Genomic DNA, 20,174 nt, shown 5'->3' on the forward strand with positions numbered 1-20,174 from the left:
AAGTGACGAGAAGTAAATTAATGCATGGTCAACTGTCTGAGTCCAGAAGACAGAGAAAGAGATCGTTTTTGAGCATGAATAAATGTGACATTATGGGACACAGAACAAAGTTCACAGACACCGTGGAAAGATGGAAGATATGAATGGCTGAGGCATTGTGAAGAAAAAGGAAAAGGAGAGAGGTAGAGGGACAGAGATTCTTGTCCGACAGAAGAAATAAAATGTGATACCAAGCGGTGATGGAAACACAGACAACATGAATGTGAAGAGATGGAAACAAACAGAGCAGAGCAGAAGAACTTGGTGTGTATGCATGTGTGGTAAATGCACGACTGTAGATGTGTGGATGTTTTGTTGCTAGCTGTGACTGAAGTCTCCTAACTCAGTTTATAGTGTGCTGTCCCATCCAGCGCATCTTTCCTGCATGTTTGAATGTGACATTCAAAACGTATAATGACCTATATGTAGTTTATCTGCATTGGCTGCCTCTGCACTTATATAATATATAATGTATGTTTACATCATACTGTGCCAAACATCTTGCTGTGTGGATCTGTTTACATAAGATGTGCATGTTTTGCATATCCGTCTCCTGGTGTGAAACATACCTTTCCGCACATTCCCATCTGTGGCACGGAATTCCCTGGTATTAAGAAGGAAGCAGGCTCTGTCCTGCTGGTAGCGTTCCCGAGTGGGGCCTCGCCCAATAGGACTCCTCTCATCCGGGCTCAGCACCTGGTCGATGGTGGGGCAGTCCTCATTAGCCAAGGCGGCTGAGGCTGCGTCACCATTCTGCTTAGAATCTAGTTGAGGCAAAGGAAAGTGAAAAACACCCAAAGAAGAATCATTGTGCTACAAAATTAAACATCTTGTTTAACTCAAAAAACAATTTCATATCTAATTCCTCTTTTCCGCCTACTCGGCTGTACTTGACTCGACTTGACTCTGGTTAAGACCAAACCAGTGTTGGTTTGTTTGTAACCATTTCTCTTGTTCAAAATTTGCTCTGTTTGATTTTTGTGAAGGAGTCGCTCTCATGACCCAGCCTGAGCCGTCACTACCTGGCCAATCAGTGGAACGCAGGCTGTCGACGTCACATTTTAAGCTCGATGAAGCTCGCTTGGAACCCTGGCTAACAAAGTACTTGGTACCAGATAATACTACCTAATGGAAAACCCTATAAACCGAGTAGAGTCCAATCGAAAGAGAGGCTTTAATGTTGGCAGATGGCTTTCCTTCCCTAAACGTGGTTCTGCCAGAGGTTTCTTCTTGTTAAAAAAAGGTTTTTCCTTCCCACTGCCACCAAGTGTTTGCTCATAAGGGGTCATCTGATTGTTGGGGTCATTTCTAACATTATAGGGTCTTTATGTTACAATATATCTGGCATTAATAAAATTCAATTAATGTGTCCTACTCTAATGTAGGAAAATAAAGCATGTTCTGGTCAATCCTTCTGTTTGTAAGGGGAAGCCAACCAGAAGAAAATGTCTTGTTCTACGCAGTGAATGAGCTGAGGGCCTCACCAAGATTAATATGAATGATATGGAACTATGAGTCATGCAAAGACATGTTAGTAGACAAGCTTTGCATATAATGAAATTTTTACTTGATTGTACTTTCCGAGTCTGGAGTCTGCTATCAAAAGTTTGACTGATACAACTTGCTAATAAAAACAAGGAAAAAAGAAAAAAAAGAAGAAAGAAAAGACACCGCCCACAAATACCTGGAAAAAAGCCAAGCAGACAAGATGTAGTAAAAGCACTGAAGAAATGTTTTCTGACTCACTAATGATCAGGCCATTGGAGTAATGCATTTAAGGTGCATTATTGTGGCATATGACTGACGCCTGATGCTGCAGCATGTAAAAAGCGCGCCAAGAGCCACATTACTTCGCCTCCTGATTTCACTGTTAATGCCAGAGAGATAATATGTGGGCTGACTTTCCTCAATTCGGGAAGTCAGCTCAAAGTTGAGATGCATTAAGCTGTTTTAAAAGATAATTGAGGTCATTTTCCTTCCATAATGTTTGTTTTTCCCCCCCTGACAGATGGAGGCCTTAAGGCAACGGTGAACCTACCAGTTGATCATAAATTACATATGAGTTGTGATGGGCCAGCAATTTCTCCAGGGTGGCTCAAGAATCAGCTATGCATCTCTTCTTGATCGTACTTCCACTTCTTTCTCTTAACACTTTGGTACTCAGTTAATTCTCAGTTAAAAGTCTAAAATCCTTTTGTACGCTTCAAACTACCATGAGCAAACTGTCATATTGATTACAATCATGCAAGTTCGTTTTAGATTGCTTAAAGTGGTAAACAACATAGTGAAACTTGAATTTTATCTTGAACATACACAATTTATTCATTTCTATATTTTCAACAGTAAAACAGATTGCATATGTTCTCATGATAAACATAAGCAGCATTAAAAAACAACAACAAACACTCACCTCTGTTGATCTCTATAATTTCTTCTTGGGCAAGAGGACAGTCACCTCCTATTCCTCCAGACCCCATCACTCCTCCTAAGACATTTCCCAAGATTCTTTGTGGTGATGCAGTAGCCATCGCCAAGGCATCTGGCTTGCAGTAGTTGGGGGACCCTGGTTGTGGCGCTCGGGGGATATGTTTGTTCTTCTTTTTGGGAAGCTTTTGTTTGGCCATAGCCAGAGAGTAGTACATGCCGAAGTTGTTGACAATGACAGGTACAGGCATAGCAATGGTTAGCACACCAGCCAAGGCACACAGCGCACCCACCAGCATCCCTGACCATGTCTCCGGGTACATATCTCCATAACCCAGCGTGGTCATGGTCACAACCGCCCACCAAAATCCAATGGGGATGTTCTTGAAGTTGGTATGGGCACTGGCTGTTGGGTCATCTGGGTCTGCACCAATTCGTTCAGCATAGTAGATCATAGTGGCAAAGATGAGGACACCAAGAGCTAAGAAGATGATGAGCAGGAGGAATTCATTGGTACTGGCACGCAGGGTGTGGCCAAGGACACGGAGACCTACGAAGTGGCGAGTCAGCTTGAAGATTCGGAGGATACGAACAAATCGGACAACACGCAGGAACCCCAGGACATCCTTGGCAGCTTTGGAGGACAGCCCACTCAGACCAACCTCCAGATAGAAGGGCAGGATGGCAACAAAATCGATGATGTTGAGGGTGCTTTTGAAGAATTCAAACTTGTCAGGGCAGAAGGTGACTCGAAGCAGGACCTCAATGGTGAACCAAATGACACACACACCTTCCACATATGTCAGCCAGCTGTCAGTCACCACCTCATAAACGATCTCCTCACGAGTCATGTTGCCCACTGTGACGTTCTCTGTCTTGTTGAGGATGGTGTTGAAGGCCTCGTGCGTCTCCATGCAGAACGTGGATATGGAGATGAGGATGAAGAATAGGGAGATAAAAGCCACATACTGAAAAGAATGAAGAAAAGGGTCAATAAAAAGAGTTAATGTAGGAAGAGAAATCAGAGAAAGAGCAAAAGAAAAAAGTCAAATTATGAAAATCCAGCGAGGCAAAGAACATCAGAGAAAATGTCAGCATTTTAACAGTATAAAACCTCAAGCCAACCGCAAAAGTAAATGCATTAATTATTCATTCAATTTAATTACATTAAATTAAATTTAACAACCAGTGAATGTATAACACTTATACCCTTAAATAGTATACTATCAGTTAATACTCAACTCAATATTTAAAAATGTCTTAATATGTCAGTGTGTATCCTACATATTCCAACTAATTACCACATCTTAGCCAGAAAACAAAAAGTGTGCAGAAAGCTATAAAAATATTTCAGAAGCATGTAGTCCACAAATAGAACTTATAATCAGAAGGGATAAAATAAATAACTGAAAATATGTCTGCCATATTACACTCATGTGGAGAAGGAAGTTTTCACAGGACTTTATTCAGCTCTATGCAAAGAAACTAAGAACGCCTTACTTAGTAATTAGCAGCCAGTGCTGATAATCAAATTGACCCAAATAACTGATCATTAGCAAGTGTGAGCACCTCTATAAAACCAGAGGCTTTGGCAGTTTCCCAGTCTAGAGCATTCAAGTGTGTGTTAACACAATGTCACCATCTTCCTAGTTGTGGACATCCCAGCAAATTCCCCCCAAAATCCAACTGTGCATGTTAAAGTTTAAAATTCATGAAGGTGCAATGAAAAAAAGACTAATAGGTGTGGCTTATTTGAAAGGGTTGATAAGAGAAATACTGTCTAAAAAGAACTTGGCAACATGATTTAGATTTGCAAAGTTGCATCTAAATAAACTACAGACAGACAAGACCAAAGACAGTTTGGTTAAATAGACAGCACCGCATTTGCAGAAAACCAAACACATCACCAAAAACACTTCATGCCAAGTGTTTTGCAGCCACGGGACCTGGGCAGCTTGCAGCCAGTGAGCCAATCTATGTGCCAAACTATTAAATGTCAAATGCGAGGCCATTTCGTCCATCAGCTAAAACTTGGCTTTACAATGTAACAGTGACCCCAAACACAGCAACAAATCTGTTGCAACGTCCCAAAGTCTGGAGCTCAAACTGACTGAAATGATGTGATGAAACCTTAAAAGAGCTGTAAAAAAATAAAAGGAAGAGTGGCCAAAATTTCCTCACAGTGACGTGAGAGACACACAGAAAACAATTAATTAATTAAAGTTTTTCCTGATAAAGGTCGCGCTGCAAATTAGCCAAAACAATCACTGGGTGTATTTAGTTAGTTTTTTACAGTACTGTTTGGAATCCCATTGTTATGAAGATTTCATTAACCTCACTACTCATTTAAATATCATGCAGATGCTTTAAGGTAACATTACCCTTCACACAGTCATATCATTTGGCCTACTTGTGTGTGTTTCTTTAAATTGGATATTTTGACGAGTCTTTTCAATACTTAATACTTGGTGTTCATATTCTTAATGCTATGGTTGCATTTGGCCTATTAAAACTAACAACTCACACTAACTCCCATGCTTTTTTGTTGATTTATTATGTTGTTATTGTGAACCTCTTCTGAGAAATGTATTGCTTATCTTTCCACAACCTGGGTCCTTTCTATATACTACAATATTTTGCATCCCATGGGTTTGCCTGTTCACTTCAGAAATCTCTGCAGCTTTCCTTGACAGAAAGAAAAACAAGCCAATTTAAACCATCACACTGTCCCGCTTCAGACATCTCTGTTTTCCAGTTTGTTTCTAGCTCATCTGCGTGATCTGCAGTTTACTATATGAAGCCAATCTTTTCCCTTCACTGTAACTTGTTCAGTTGTCAGCGAATCAATGACAGTAGTGTGATGACACCAGTGTGCGAGCGGCTGCTGCACAGTCTTTCCCCATTGTGGTCCATTCCTAAGCCCTGCAGTGTATTTATAGATGCAGTATACTTTGTGCATTACCAAATAAATAATAAAACACAACCATGGCCCGAGGAGCAAAAGAGAAAGGTAATTCATACTTGAGTGGAGTCCATATATATAAGAACCATGAGTGCCCTCAGCATATTGTGAGTGCCAGCCTGTATTTTTGGCATTATGCACTTATGTAATATCAAGAGCAAAATGTTTATAAGAAGAGGCTTTATAACTGGGCAAAAAGAGCAACCAGTGCCACTTATGTTTCTTGAAAGGTCTCCTTCCCCCCCACCATCCCTTTTCTTTGGGTTGGAAATTGGATGAGAGCCTACACATATTTTCTCTAAGTGCCTTCACGACAGAAACAGACTGGGCAGAAGGCTTAATACTGTGAGCGGTTGTATTTATTGAGGACATTAGCCAACGAGCATTTAGCCAAAGACGTGACCTTCCAGGAAAATCAGTAAGTTGGTGTCCATCCTGTAATTCTTTTTTGATTGTTTCAACCATTCGTTGGTTGTAATGTTGTTTTATGTTGTTTAATGTTGGCTCAATGAATCAAGAAAGTGTAATTGCATTTTTTTTTTTTACAGGCTACCTCTTTGCAGCCCAAATACTTTGGTAATGTATATCATTAGATTTGCTCCTGTTTTTCTCTTTTGCTTTGGTCTGTCATTCTTGCAGCATCTGCTGTCCTTTCTGGTCTGTTTTCCCTCCCGCTCTCCTTCTCCTCTACCATCTATGCTCTTTCTTTTTTCCCCTCTCTTTTCCATCTCTACTCTCTACCTCTTTTTTTCCTCTGCTATGTTTCTCACTAGTTGGTGTCTGACCTACTTTCTCAGATTGCTGCAGTACTCTCCTCCTCTGTATCATGAAAGCACACACATACACACACACTGAGGTTCTCAAACACCCTCTACACTCCCCCACCCCCGGTATCAACCCCCACCCTCCCGTCCCAGTGAAGCGGGATAGTACCAGTGGGACCAGCACAGGATGTTCCCTTATTGGCCGAGCACCAGAAAGTCTTCACAAGTACAAATCACAACAACGAAGAGAGTTTCACCCTGAAGTGTTGTGCTCATTTTTTGTTTGTTTTTGTTTCTACTGTTCTTTTTATTCTTTACGACGTCAGACATTACTGATGCAAGGATTATAATAATAGTTAATAACTGAGTAGATGATAAGCATGGGCAACTGTAGAAAGCATGAGGATGCAGAGACTGGGAAAAAAGTGTGAGATCTTGTCTTCAAAGTGAGCTTTTCCATGTTGTCCTTTGCGCATGTACGAGCTAACACATACACAAGAGACTGCAAAAAGAAACTTGTGGCAAAACCGTAATAACACTGTATCGTTTATGTAGGTTACACAGGTGGAGACACAGGAGGGGGTGGACAAGTGGGAGGGAGACCAGACGATGCGGATCCATGCGTGGAGAAGCACAAAGGAAAAAGCTGAAGCAGTCCAGAAGCAAGGACATAGAGTAATACGAGCAAGGTGAGAGGGATGGACGAATGCCAAAACGGTTAACAAAACTCAGAGATGTGACCGAGGCAAGATTTGCTCATTGTTCTGATGATGTTAATGTGATGTGACTGTGTGATGAAAAGAAGACTTTTGCAATGACAAGCAAGAGGACAAAAAGTATGACGGAAATGATGGTGAGAGGAAGAGCGAGGAGCCAAAGAAAAAGAAGCAAACCTAACAAGAGACTGAAGGCTAATAATAAATGACAGGCCTTAGCAACTTCTGTCAAACGGAGGGACAGATGGAGCTCTGTGTCTTTTTCCAACATGTTATTCCATACAAGTGATTTCAAAGCTGCTCAGAACTTATGCATAAAGCTAGTTTATATTACTGAATCTCACACAAAGCTGGATTAGGTGAATGTCTGAATGTCAAATACGTCCATCTAATCGTTCTAGCACAAAAGTGGTAGAATCTACACTACCAGCCACTTCATTAGGTACATATGTTCAGCTATTTGTTAATGTAAATATCTAATGAGCCAATCAAATGGCAGTAAATCAATGCATTTTTTAACCTCCTGAAGTTCAAATCGAGCATCAGAATGGGAAAGAAAGGACATTTAAGTGACTTTGAACATGGTAAGGTTGTTGGTGCCAGAGAGGCTGTCTGAGCATTTCAGAAACTGTTGATCTACTGAGATTCACTTGCACAACCATCTCGAGGGTTTAAAGAGAATGGTCTGAAAAAGAGAAAACATCCAGTGAGCAGCATCTCTCAAAAATGCCTTGTTGATGCCAGAGGTCAGAGGAGAATGATAGGAAGACAACAGTAACTTAAACAACCACTTGTTACAATCAAGGTGTGCAGAAGATTACAGCTGGGCTACAGCTGTGAGCTAAGAACAGGAAACTGAGAATATAATTTGAATATAATTTGAAGGGTCTTACCAAAACTGGTAAGCAGAAGAAACATTCCCTCTGGTCAGATGGGTTTTGAGGTCTGTGACATCGTTCGCGTGGTAGAGTCAGAATGTGGTGTAAGCTGGATCCATCTTGCCTGGTATCAACAGTTCAGGCCAGTATGGTGTGGTGTTGTGGCAAATATTTTCTTAGCACACTTTGAGTGAGTGTTGTTGCTGCCCATGTCCAGACCTTTATGGAGATGGTTAAAAGTGTACAATGTTCTGATTGCTGCTTCCAGCAAGAAATTGTGCCATGATGCAAACTGGTTTCTTGAACAAGATAGTCACCAGATCTCACTCAGTAGAGCATCTAGATCCTCATTATGGAAATGCAGTCAACAAAACTGCAGCAACTTTGTGATGGTGTCGTATCAATACGTATCAAAATCTGTGAGGAATGTTTTCAGCACCTCGTTGAATCTATGCCATGAAGAATTAAGGCAGTTATGGAGGAAAAAGAGGGTCCAACCCAATACGAAGCAAAGTGTACCTAATAAAGTGTCCAGTGGGTGTTTTAATCTCTTTTCACTTTTGAATTCAGTCTTTATGTTGTTGTTTTTCTCATTCACGTACCTCATATACCTATATATAACATAATTATGTGGGCTCAGACACAGTAGATGCACACACCTTAAGCTTTTATACATCATTTTAAAAAAGGCCAATTTTTATCTACTCACATATTAGCACCAAAATATGAAAGTTAAACAACTTTGTTTGAGCCGATCTGACAGTGAGCTCAGCTCACGAATTTAATACAGTGAAAATAATATTTCTGCTAAACCAAATGTAGCTGAGCGCACTGTTCACGAGCTTGATTTGTTGCAGAATTTTGTCTTAAACAGAGCAGATCTGTTTAGATTATTCAAACACACACATCTAAAAGCTGATTTGATTCCAGCTGCAAGAATCACTTCTGTTTACACTAAATAACATTTTCTTTTAACCAAAAAAAACAAAACAAAATACCTCCAGTTAACTCAACACAAAGGGAAAACAAAACAAAACAAAAACGAAAGCGTTAATCATCTGTTTTCATCAATCAACAAAATGCAGTGAATGAACAAAGAAGAAATCTAAATCAAATCAATATTTGGTGTGACCACCTTTGCCTTCAAAACAGAAAACAGCATCAATTCTTCTAGCTACACTTGCACACAGTTTGTGAAGGAACTCGGCCGGTAGGTTGTTCCAAACTTTGGATGTAGACTTCCTCACATCCTTCTGTCTCTTCATATAATCCCAGACACATTTGATGATATTGAGATCAGGGCTCTGTGGGGGCCCTACCATCACTTCCAGTACTTCTTGTTCTTCTTTACGCTGAAGATAGTTCATACTGACTTTCGCTCTGTGTTTGGGGTCATTGTCCTGCTGCAGAATACATTTAGGGCCAATAAACAATCATTTATAATTCTGAAATCATTCTTTTGTTTACAGCATTTTTCACACCTGCCTAAAACCATTGCAACTGTACCTGTAATGCTGGCACATCAACTCTTCAGCTGTTATTTTTAACTTATAAATGACTAAATTAATACAAGGGGGAATTTAAACTGATATTTTGGGTGTTATAATTTAATCTGGAACAGTTTTAAAACGATACTTGATGTAATAAAATTCAGAGGCGCTGTATATTTTTGATTCACCGTGCCAAAACCTTTAACACCTGCTGAGCTGGCACATAGTCGGACTGCTCTTAATGAGAGGCATTGGCTGACTTACAGAAAAAACAGAGTAAGTTGAGAAAAGGTATTGTTTAAGTTTGTTTAAGTTAATTGCACATTACACCGTTCATTGTGCATTACATGTGTACATATATATTCTGCACCCAGCTAGAGTTGCTTGTAGTTGTAATGTGGTTGTAATCTCAGGTGTACCAGTACACTAATATTTTAAGGTATTACACCCATGGGTAAGAAGTCTGTGACCCCTCTCTGATGGCAAAATTGTAAGTGATGACCTAACAGTGGCTGAGGAGCTGCCATCGTCCACATGGAGAATAAACAGGATTATAATAAATTATAGTCAGTGCTAGCTCTAAGCCCTGAAAATTTATGTTTTTATCATCTGTGTTAACCACACTGACTTCTGCTATATAATGATATACAAATATCATAAATATAAAAGAGTCAAATATAAATTTATAAATGTATCAAATGAAACTGCCATTAAGATGGACCACAAGAATGTGCATGCTCTAAATGTCCGAGTGAGTCTTTGTGCCGTTCTGGCTGTTTTGTGCTATAGAGATGATTTCATTACAAAAATAATGATGACTCAATTAAGCATCATATGAGTCACGAGTCACAGTTCTTGGGTAAAATGACTGTTTTTCACTCTTTAACTTAACAAACAACAATATTTACTTACTCTTCCATCTTCCTTTCTTTATTAGCAAATTTCTTGCTTCATATTAAATTAAACTTTTGGAGTTGGATGTTTTTCCTAGTAGGAAATCTTATACACAGAGGAAAGCACTCTGTACTGAGAAAGCTTGACCTAACAATGACAGATAAACGTATTCAGCAAAAACAAAATGCAAAGACACATTCGGGTTTGGGTTTCATTACCCTGGCAGCTTGAACCAAAAGTACTGCAATTAATTTGACTGAGATGAGCTAAAAGCCACAATCAATTATTGCTCCTGATAAAACAAAGGTCCATTCATGTTTTCAGTGAGTAAATCGAGCCGTATTCACAGCAGCAGAGTACAGTAGATTGCACAGTAGATGCGAACATCAAATCAATACTACTCAATCAACATGGCAAGCAGGAGTTTTCTGGCTCTGAGGGGGACAGAGAAGCACTCAAACTGCTTGAACATTAATAAAATCAGCTTAAATCTATTCATCAAATCAGCCTGCAGCACACAGCTGCAGAGCCTGTGCGTGCATTCGATGCATATACATCTGTTGGTGTAAGTTCCTGGCACCAAACGTGTGCGTGTGTGGACATGACTCACAATGTGAAAGAGACAAACAGCCTATGGGCACAGGAGGTGTGTGCGCACACTTGCTGATCACAGATAGCAAGTGGTAGCTGCATGAGCACTGCATTGAAGTGATGGAGAGGGATGAGCAGGGAGACAGAGAGAGAGAAGTGGAAGAAGATGATAAAAGGAGGAGTAGCAATCTGTCACTTCACACTTATTTATCTCCTTGGGCGCTTTGTTCTCTCCTGCCATCCCTTTTTTTTGTCGCTGTTGTCGTCACAGCAACGTAAAGGTGTGCACTCTGGACGATGCTCTCGGTGCGTAGCACTTACAGGCACAGGTGCAATGTGGTCAATTCCCTACATTAAAGCTAACAATGACCTTCAAGGTCCAATCGAGCCCACCACACCGTCCCACCACCTTCCTCCTTACTCTCTAGACACCGAAATTAGATTTTGAAAGATCATCAACATAAATTTAAAAGAGCGGGAGTCAAAGATGGAGAGAGGAGCAAATGAAAAAAAGAGCCTCTTTGAGAGAGCGAGAGAGAAACTGCGAAAGGAAGTTGATCAAGGCGAGCGCTGATTGTGTTTCCGATGGATGAATGAAGAAGGGAGAGCAAAGGAATGGAGGTGGAGGAGAAGGAAAGGAAAGAGGAGAGAAGACAATGAGGGGCAGCGGAGAGTGAGATTGCAATAAAGAGACAGGGAGCGAGGAAGGAGGAGGTGCTGGGAGTGCACGAATGTAAGCGATATAACCGAGGAGAGATTGTCGGAGCTGATATTAGCCCTACAGGCATTTTTGCATGCATGGCGGTGCGCTGCGCTCTTCCTTAACGGGACCCTAGTGGCGCTGTGTTTACTGCGGCACCATCCAGAAGAGCTTTATCATTACAGTATTACCACAGCCCTGCCTGGCTCTGTGTCACCATGACAACCACTGCGTTAGCCTCTGCTTTCAGGCACCAAGGACAAGACCAAGCCAAATACTGCTCCTACAGCTGGCATAGAGGGCTGAATGTATACAGGAGCAAGAGCCAAATTGTGATCATTTGGTCCAGACGCTGATTGTCCAATCAAAGGCTTTAGTTTATCAAGTTAAGGGCGCGTGACCTTGACAGTGATACATAAAGGCAGGTAAAGGATTTTGCTTCTCGTTAACGAGGCTTTTGTTTGATTACTGTTAGTATGACAATCAGGGAGCGGTGGAACGTGGAGTCTTTCCCAGCAGGGCAAAGCAAATAGAGGGGGGGGGGACCGCCGCTGCGGAGTCAGCACTGATAAGGAGACACTGAAGGATGATCTGAAATCTGAACATGAATGAGGCATGAAAAATGAACATTTGAACGATGTGAAATACAGAACCCTCTCCTGAAGGGCAACCTGAGCAGCGGCTCAGACCGGGATCGGGTGATTAATCTATTATCTTAGGTGAACGACCGCGGCCATCACTCAGAGACTTCCAAAGTAACCACTTAGCGTGCAGGGCGAGTGTAACCTTGGGTGGGTAACGGGAATAGCCTTCACTTGTGCCATCATCATCATCATTGCTGCAGAGCAATACTGAAATTGATGGTTTTGTTTCTTTTAGTCCAAGATCATCAAAAAGAAAAAAGAGAAGAAAAAAAAGAGTGAAACACCAAAACTAAAATGTCAGGAAAAAGAGCGTGCTCCCTTTACCGACACGTGAAGTGGGAGACTGTGACAAGAGATGAAGTCTGAATCAGAGAAGAGAAAACACGCCTTCCTCTTTTTTCAGAACTGTATGTTTTCTTTTTGTTGAACTATGAATGACTTATGTCAGTTTACTTTATGCAGCTTATGAAATATGTCCATGTGAACCACGATTACATCATTTTGAATCCAGTCCACTGACATACAGCTAATGCCACAGTGGCGTTCCAACATTGCAGTTTAAAAGCTACACTTTAGAAATTATAATCAAAGCAACTGCCATGTCTCTGCCAAGTCTTAAGCTGTCCCTCTTTTCTTTATGCTTTGCAAATGCAAATGTGAAAATATGTGCAAACATAGATGGACATACTTTATATAAGGTAACAACGAAGCTTGTTCAATTCTAACGAGCAAGCGTTGGGATGACTTTCTCTCACCCTCAGTCCGAGGCAGACAAACTAACATACACACACTTTTATACACATAACCTCAAACGTGCACACAGACACACAGCACACACATGAGACAAGCAATCACCTCTATTGAGTCAGACCTGTTGTCACTGATTTTTAGGTCCAGTTCTTGTGTAATGCCGCATTCTTTTCTCCTCTTTTCCCTTCCTTAAGAATGGCTTCTGGACAACCACCCTTCCAGTGAGACCATTGCTGGCAGGTCTTCAGTGAAAAGCAGAATCCGCCAAGGTCCTGTGTCTGGTCTTTGGTGGATATTTTTCTATTATTTAGGGACATCACTTTCCTACACTGCTCATCTGCCTGCTGCAGATAGGCTTTCAATTTTTCTTTCTCCCCCCACTTGTCCAGTTTCCTCATTTCTTTTTGTTTAATTACACACTTCACATAATGCCAAGATATATGCCAAGTTTTCATCTAATAGCATCTAACAAGTGTTCTCTTTGCTATTTTTCATAGATTCAAGTAAAGAATTAGGAACAAATTATGGAGTTCTGCAACAGGCTGCTGGTAACAAAGAGCCTAAATGTCTTATTTGCTGAGTTGTCACACTGGTTCATCTCTTGAATTTAGAGACTATATTACACTTGAGGGATTCATAGGTCAGAAAAATATTCCTCTGAAAATGGTCAGGTAGAAGCACTGAACTGAAAATGAGTGAAAAAGTAGCCAATTTCTCAAGAGAAACACTAAAAATCTTCAGAAAACCTGGTGAACTTTTGCTCAAGACGACACAGCACTGTAAGAAGTGACCACCAGCAGCCAGACGGCTTAGACTCCTCCCAGTCAGGAAACAGTCCAGCACAAACCTAATTTTACATTTTATTTAAAAAATATATATAAATAAACTACCTGAAATCAACACTGATGATTAAAAAAAGTTAACAGGACAGATTTAACAGAGATGGCGCTGTCTAAATTTATAGCACAAGACAAAATCAGGCCAGTGTTGCATAACCGGATGCTGTTCAGGAACAGTTCCATCACATTTATCTTTGTTGACAATTGATGGAAGCCAAAACTGTAAATGAAAGTCAAGTTCCATTAATTGTTGAGCTTTTTTTCTCAGGATAAACAACACGGGTGGGGGAAAGTGGCACAGAGCGAAGAACATGCAGTTAAAGCCCCTACTAAGGGGTCACCCACCGCCCAACACGGGACACTGCGGAATTTGCAGGGCAGGAGAGGTGAGGCATGAAAATGATGGGCCTGGTAAATGTGGCACGTGCAGCAGGACAGCTACATATGTCGAATTATCAAACGCGCGAAACACGTGGCCACATCCCACGCTCGTACGGATGCTTTTTCAGGCTTATCAAACCCTGTGAATCCACGAGGACATGAAAGAGTAGAACGTTGACGGCTGGACCCAGGATGTGAGATATAATTAGCTTCTGCTCTGGTTAATCCTTGCGTATGTTTTATTTTCTGAGAGCCGGAAACGCTGACTTTCAAGGGTCAGTGCTCTTGGAATTGATTCAGGTAAAAATTCAATCACAACGCGCACTTCTGTTTCAAGAGATTCCCTGAATGAGTCAACTCCTTGACATGATACAGTCAAATCAGTAAGCTGTTGCACACACATACACACACTCTCCAGCTCTCTAGTCGACACGTCACAGTGTCGTACATGCTCTGCAGCATTCAGGTCTCCTCCATTTCATTCCCACTGCAATCCTGTTAAGCTGGGGGGAAAAAGAAATAGAAAGGCGCCACATGGAGATAAACTGAGAGCATGTATGTTTCTTCTTGTCTGCTCTGTATGTGGTTCAGACTCTTTTGCCATATATTTCCGTTTCTCCTAGCGACACAGCTCCAATCTCTCTCAGTCGATCTTTTTTTCTTGGTTCCTCACCCTGCAGTCTCCATCCGTGCTCTCCTATCCTGCTTGTACTGTCTGAGCCTCTAAAGCGGGTCTATTTTTCTAAACCTCCTTTGTCCTTGCTTCCTGTCCTCTCCCTTGTCTGCCTCATTACTTTGTCCATATTCCACCTCTTATAAAAAAAGAAGACGCATCATGGAATCTGAGCAAATGCAAACTGCTCATAGAGCACAACAACAACAAATGAAGCTAGGAAACTTCTCCGAAAATTTCCTGATCTAAACAAATGTTTGCACACATTTCCATCCAACTCTACTCCAAAATCAGGCTTTTACACGCTTATATAGATCCTCTTTATATTTAAAATGGTCATATACACACACTCCACATCGCCTCTGCTGCCACTTGGACACTTGGATCGCAAGTAAGCAGATGGTCACACAGGAATTGTCCCAGTGACGCCGTCTAATGTCATTTTCCAAGGGAATGAGCAGGGATCCAGTGTGAGTGTCTAAGTGCCACGTAAGTGTGGTGAACCAAGCCAAGACACAAACCTGTTACTGTAAAAGCATACGCCTTAATAACCACACGCTGAATATCAGCACAAAAGGTATTTGATAATAAACTGTTCCTTTAGGTAATTCTACAATAATTACAATTAAATAATCATAATTACATTAAATTCCAAAACTGAACTGGTTGGGAATATTTTGTAAGTTATCCTAACCTGAATCTTGAATCTCTTTGGGTTGCATCCCAATGGCTGCCGACCTCCACTCTAGGCACATTCTGCAGGCTCTACTCTCAGGAGAGAGGACACAAAATATAATTTGCCCCTCGAGACTTTAGAAGATGTGGCAGGTTCTCCTTTGCATCCAGAGTTATGGTATATATTTCTTGAGGGTAGTAAAGTATATCATGATAAAATACAGTTGTTAAAATTAATATTTGAATGCTACTATCTTCTCAAATGTAATAATTTGCTGTATTTCTCTGATTTCTATCATTCAGTTTGAATAGTCAGCCAAGATAAGCTTTTTCAGGGAGTTACATTGTATTGGCTTAATCTAATTCTTAATAAAAATATTGATTAATTCCACCCTTGTGTGATTATGGGAAGCCTTTTTTTTTGGTTTAATTTAATAGCAAACTAACATTCAGTTTGTTTAACGCTTTATCCACACGTGAGTGAGAGTGATCCGCAGGATGACGTGCGGAGGCATGAAGTGATTTATCAGTGTGCTCTAAGTGCGCACACTCAGCTGACCGGTTTATGGGCAGCTACCCTTACAGTGTACAGGCCAATGTGTACATGTGAGCGTGCTCAGAATGATGTATGTCCGGCCAGGTGTTTGAGGGAGTCAAATGGAACATGCGTGCCATAATAGAAATGGATAGCGTGTTTCTCTACCACACTAAGACTTTCTCCAGACACTGCTGGATATCGTTTATGAATTATTGACTGCCTTTACGCTGTGAAAGGACTTTTGATTCAGCATGCAATTAAAACGTTTTTTTTTCTCCTGCCAGTATGTGCACACGGTGTACTCCTTTGTTTACTCATACATGTGAATGTAGCAGTTTGTGTGATCACTACAGTACAGAGCACATCGCTCCTTTGCACGATTTGACAAGACTTGCCCCATTTAGGGAATTCAGACTCCTACCACTGTAATCGGCTCTGGCACCGTGCGAGCTCTCCTCCACGCCACTGTTCTGAATGTTTCCAATCCCAGAGAGCGCAAGAGCAAAATTGCCACTATGTTGAACTAATTGTGTGTGCAGTCCTGAAGAGTGCTGATTCAGCACTTAACCAGGATGGCTAAATGGACCAAGGCCGAGGTGAAGGAGGGAGACGGCTGAGACAGGCATAAAGAGCGGGAATGTATTAGAAGTGCTTAATGCTTCTGCCTGAAATATGATGCCGTGTCTGTAGTTTGACATTTTGGCAAATACCCTTATTTGTTTTCGCTGCCAAGAGCGGAGAGATTGATACTGCTTTCATGTGTGTTGGATAAATATGTTGCTGCAGCCTGCAGCACCAGCCGTAACCTTAACTTAGAGACAGCTAACCTCTTTCAGTCCCAAACGTAACGAAATGAGCATGCCAGAACATGCAAAAGTCACCAATATTGTCCCATTTGTGTAAGCTGTACAAGGCCAAGTGTATAAGAAGCAATTCACAGTTTTCAGAGGGTTATGTGTCAGTCTAGTTCCTGGCTCGGAGCAGTTGCCAGGCAACCAGCAGAGCCTTCAGATAGTCACTGGTCCTGGCTAAGACATAGCTAACATAACAGCTGAAAGATTTAAAATCAGTGTTGTTACACTTCGATTTTTGTGCAGGTTACACAGAATGTGTTATTAAGTGACATTCAGAATTTGCTAGTATTTATTACTCAGACCCGGCCTAACTGTTTCCATCTGTTTTCAGCCTCGATGCACAGCTAAGCTAACCAGCTGCTGGCTGCAGCACAGCATTAACTGTACAGGCATGAGGGGGGTATCAGATGTCTCATCTAACACTCAGCAAGACAGGGGCTGAGCATATTTCCCAAAATCTTGACCTACTCACTTAACCTCTTCCTCCCTGGAGGTCTGTTTGTTGGGTCCAGGCTATATCTGTTATAAAAAAGGGCAACAAATGCTTTTTTTGCTTTTTAAAGGCTTGGGGTTTTTTGAAGAAGAGTTAGAAGTCATGATTTCTAGAATAAGTACAATAATTCTGGATTTGGGCTTGTTGATAAAAAGTTGCGACTTATTCTCTTATGTAAAGTTTTGATTAAACTGAAGGAAAATTCATAATACTCAATAAAGTTGGTTTGTTTCTGTTTAAATTTCACTCTTATGACTGGTAATAATAAGCATAAGGACAATAAAATTCCCCAAAATGTGTCTTAATTGCATGCTTATTTTGTCCTAGCCTAGAGCATGAGTGTCAAACATATGGTCTGTGGGCCAGAACCTGCCTGCCAAATGCACATCTTTATATACATTGAAAACTCTAGAAAGTTAGGGAACGTATTGGGACACAGGAATGCAGGAAAAATGCAGGAATGTATTGTGTCGCATTTCCTGTGTTACAAGTTGCAAAAATAGCTAATGTCACAAGAGGCAGATGTCCCAAACTGTTTTGTTCTTCTAATGGATCAGTAATTCTGGAGTAAAAATAGAATGGAAACCTCCTCGCAAGCAGAAATTCTTTTATTTATTTATCTTTTTTTAAATGTTTGCATTCAGGAACAGATCACGCGTAGTTGCAGTGACCAACTGTTCGCCCACATGGTTAGGGTGTTGCATGCTCAACCTCTAAGTAACCACTTTCAAAATCAAGGTGATCACACAGGTCGCCTGGTGGACTGGACTCTGAATGTAAGCAGTTAATATCAGCTTCTGTTTAATGTGAATTTCTGTTTGTGTAGACAGTAACAGATATCAAAGTTAAATGCTGTTTTATCACAGACTGCATGTAACTGGGAACTTGACCCCACAGCTTTGACTTTGAAAATTTCCCTCTGAAAATGGCAGCTGGCTGTGAGCGGGTGCAGACCTGGTCCCCATCTTCAAAGCAAGCATCAGAAAGGAACAAGACTGCAAGTTGCTTGCACACAGCTACGATAATCTTGGATTTGGTAGTGTGACTGTAGCATAAACCAGAGTTATGTTTCTTAAGGCATCTGGGGCTCTTTTATCATCTGTTTTTGTTAATGCACAGTTCAATAAATGTGAGCTTTTTAAGAATGAACTAGTTGAAGAAAGGGAAAAATGTGGAGGTGTTTTATATAAGGTATCATTAGCAGTTTTACTGGCCCACTTGAGATCAAATCGAGCCATGAACTAAAATGAATTTGACACTCATGGCCTTGGGTAAAAAAGGTTAAACTGATACTATTTATTCAGTTTAGTCAACTCTTTTTTTCCCCTCTAACACCTCAGATTTAAGTGTAGGCATTCAGATGGCTTACTTACAGCTGCAATGTATGCGGTCCTATATATATGACTACAAAGGTCACATCAGGCTCTTTTTGGCCCTCTCAGGTGTTGTCTGCTTATTCAAAGGTCGTGCTTCTGTCCTTGTTATGAAACATCAAGCATTTATCCAGTTATGTATCGCCAACAGTGAGAGCTCAAGTTACAAGCCAGCGAACGGAGGGGACAGGGACTTCCGTCGATGCAAACACAACACGAGAAGGCCTGCAGTACAGAACCTTGTCAGTGAAAATTGAAACAGAACAAAATATATATTTACCAATTGCAAGCACAGGAAAGGCAGGTTAAATAAATGCCACGCCTCTACTTGATCTGAAAAAACAGTTTATCTTAATGAACTTGATAACGTGCTTAAAGCTTTAGGTATTTCGAGAATTGTGGGGTTTTTTCTGCTTATTTGCTGAATGGTCATATAAGCACAGAGTCTTATCCTCTCTCCAGTAATGGAAGAATAGATTTGCGATCAAGAATCAAATTAGGGCCTCCTTTCCCTTTCTTTGCTATTTTCAGATGCAGCCCACAGGGAGGGGATCTAGAATGGAAGTGGGAAAATAGGCCTTTTTAGCAGGATTGCGTTTGAATGGAAGTAATTGGGAATCACTCCCACTGCTGAAGGTAGAACCTGAACTCTGGATCCAAAAAAGCTGCACATTAAATAAAAATGCAATGATTTGAGAAGTATTTAAACATGTTATCTAAATGGAAACAGAATAAATAAGACACAGTATTTCTCTAGTATTCTGAGAAAAAATGGTTTAATGAAAATAAACGCTCATTTAAACTTTGATGGTGCAAGAACTCTTAAAAAGTTGGGAGAGGGGGATGTTTATCGCTGTGTTACATCACTTCTTCTTTTAACAACACTCTGCAAGCACTTGGGAACAGAGGAGACCCACTGCTCCAGTTTTGAAAGAGTTTTGAAATAATTTTCTCATTGTTGCTTAATAAAGGATTTCAGCTGCAGGCTGGGCCCGCCACCAACACAGGATTTTGAAGACCGATATGACATGCGGTGATTTAGAAATCCAGTAAATGGGCCGATATTTTTTTTTCTTCAGCACCAGAAACATAAACAGATTTGCCTAATTTCTGCTATGTTTAGTTATTTATGAGTTCTTACTAAGATGACATGACAATGCGGTTTAAAAAATAATCATTTTATTGTCACTAAAAGCCGTTGGCTATTCTTGCTCTGCTTGGATCGGCTGGTTTTTCCGATTGTGGCAGGGAACTGGCTGTTATTTGCCGTAGGAATTTGCAGACAATAGACAGTCACCTTCACCACAGTTTCCATTGAGATCCTACCAGAATTGGGAGTTTCTGTATTTGGAGCTGTGTAGCTCTGGGGCAAACAGAACTGGTGCAAAAAATCTCACAAGACTGCTAAATTAAAAGTGACCCAGTATATAGTATAAATCCTCTGCCAGTTAAAATCAAAAGAGGGTGACATGCTTTATTGAAAATTGATGTAATAC

General features: G+C 40.8%; 1 protein-coding gene across 3 annotated transcripts in view; it reads right to left on the reverse strand.

The window, feature by feature from the left end:
• The window catches only part of LOC308390796 (voltage-gated potassium channel KCNC1-like), a 54,487-nt gene that overhangs the window by 21,663 nt on the left and 12,650 nt on the right, over window positions 1-20,174 (reverse strand). For all 3 annotated transcript variants that reach the window (XM_080873083.1, XM_080873082.1, XM_080873081.1), the window contains exons 3-4: window positions 2,450-3,431; window positions 609-803 (exon numbers count right to left, since the gene is read on the reverse strand). In XM_080873083.1, coding sequence (XP_080729209.1) covers window positions 609-803; window positions 2,450-3,431 — 1,177 coding nt within the window. The remainder of the gene's footprint in view (window positions 1-608; window positions 804-2,449; window positions 3,432-20,174) is intronic.

The sequence above is a fragment of the Rhamphochromis sp. 'chilingali' genome (assembly GCF_963969265.1).
Source record: "Rhamphochromis sp. 'chilingali' genome assembly, chromosome: 22".
NCBI classification, from domain to species: domain Eukaryota; kingdom Metazoa; phylum Chordata; class Actinopteri; order Cichliformes; family Cichlidae; genus Rhamphochromis; species Rhamphochromis sp. 'chilingali'.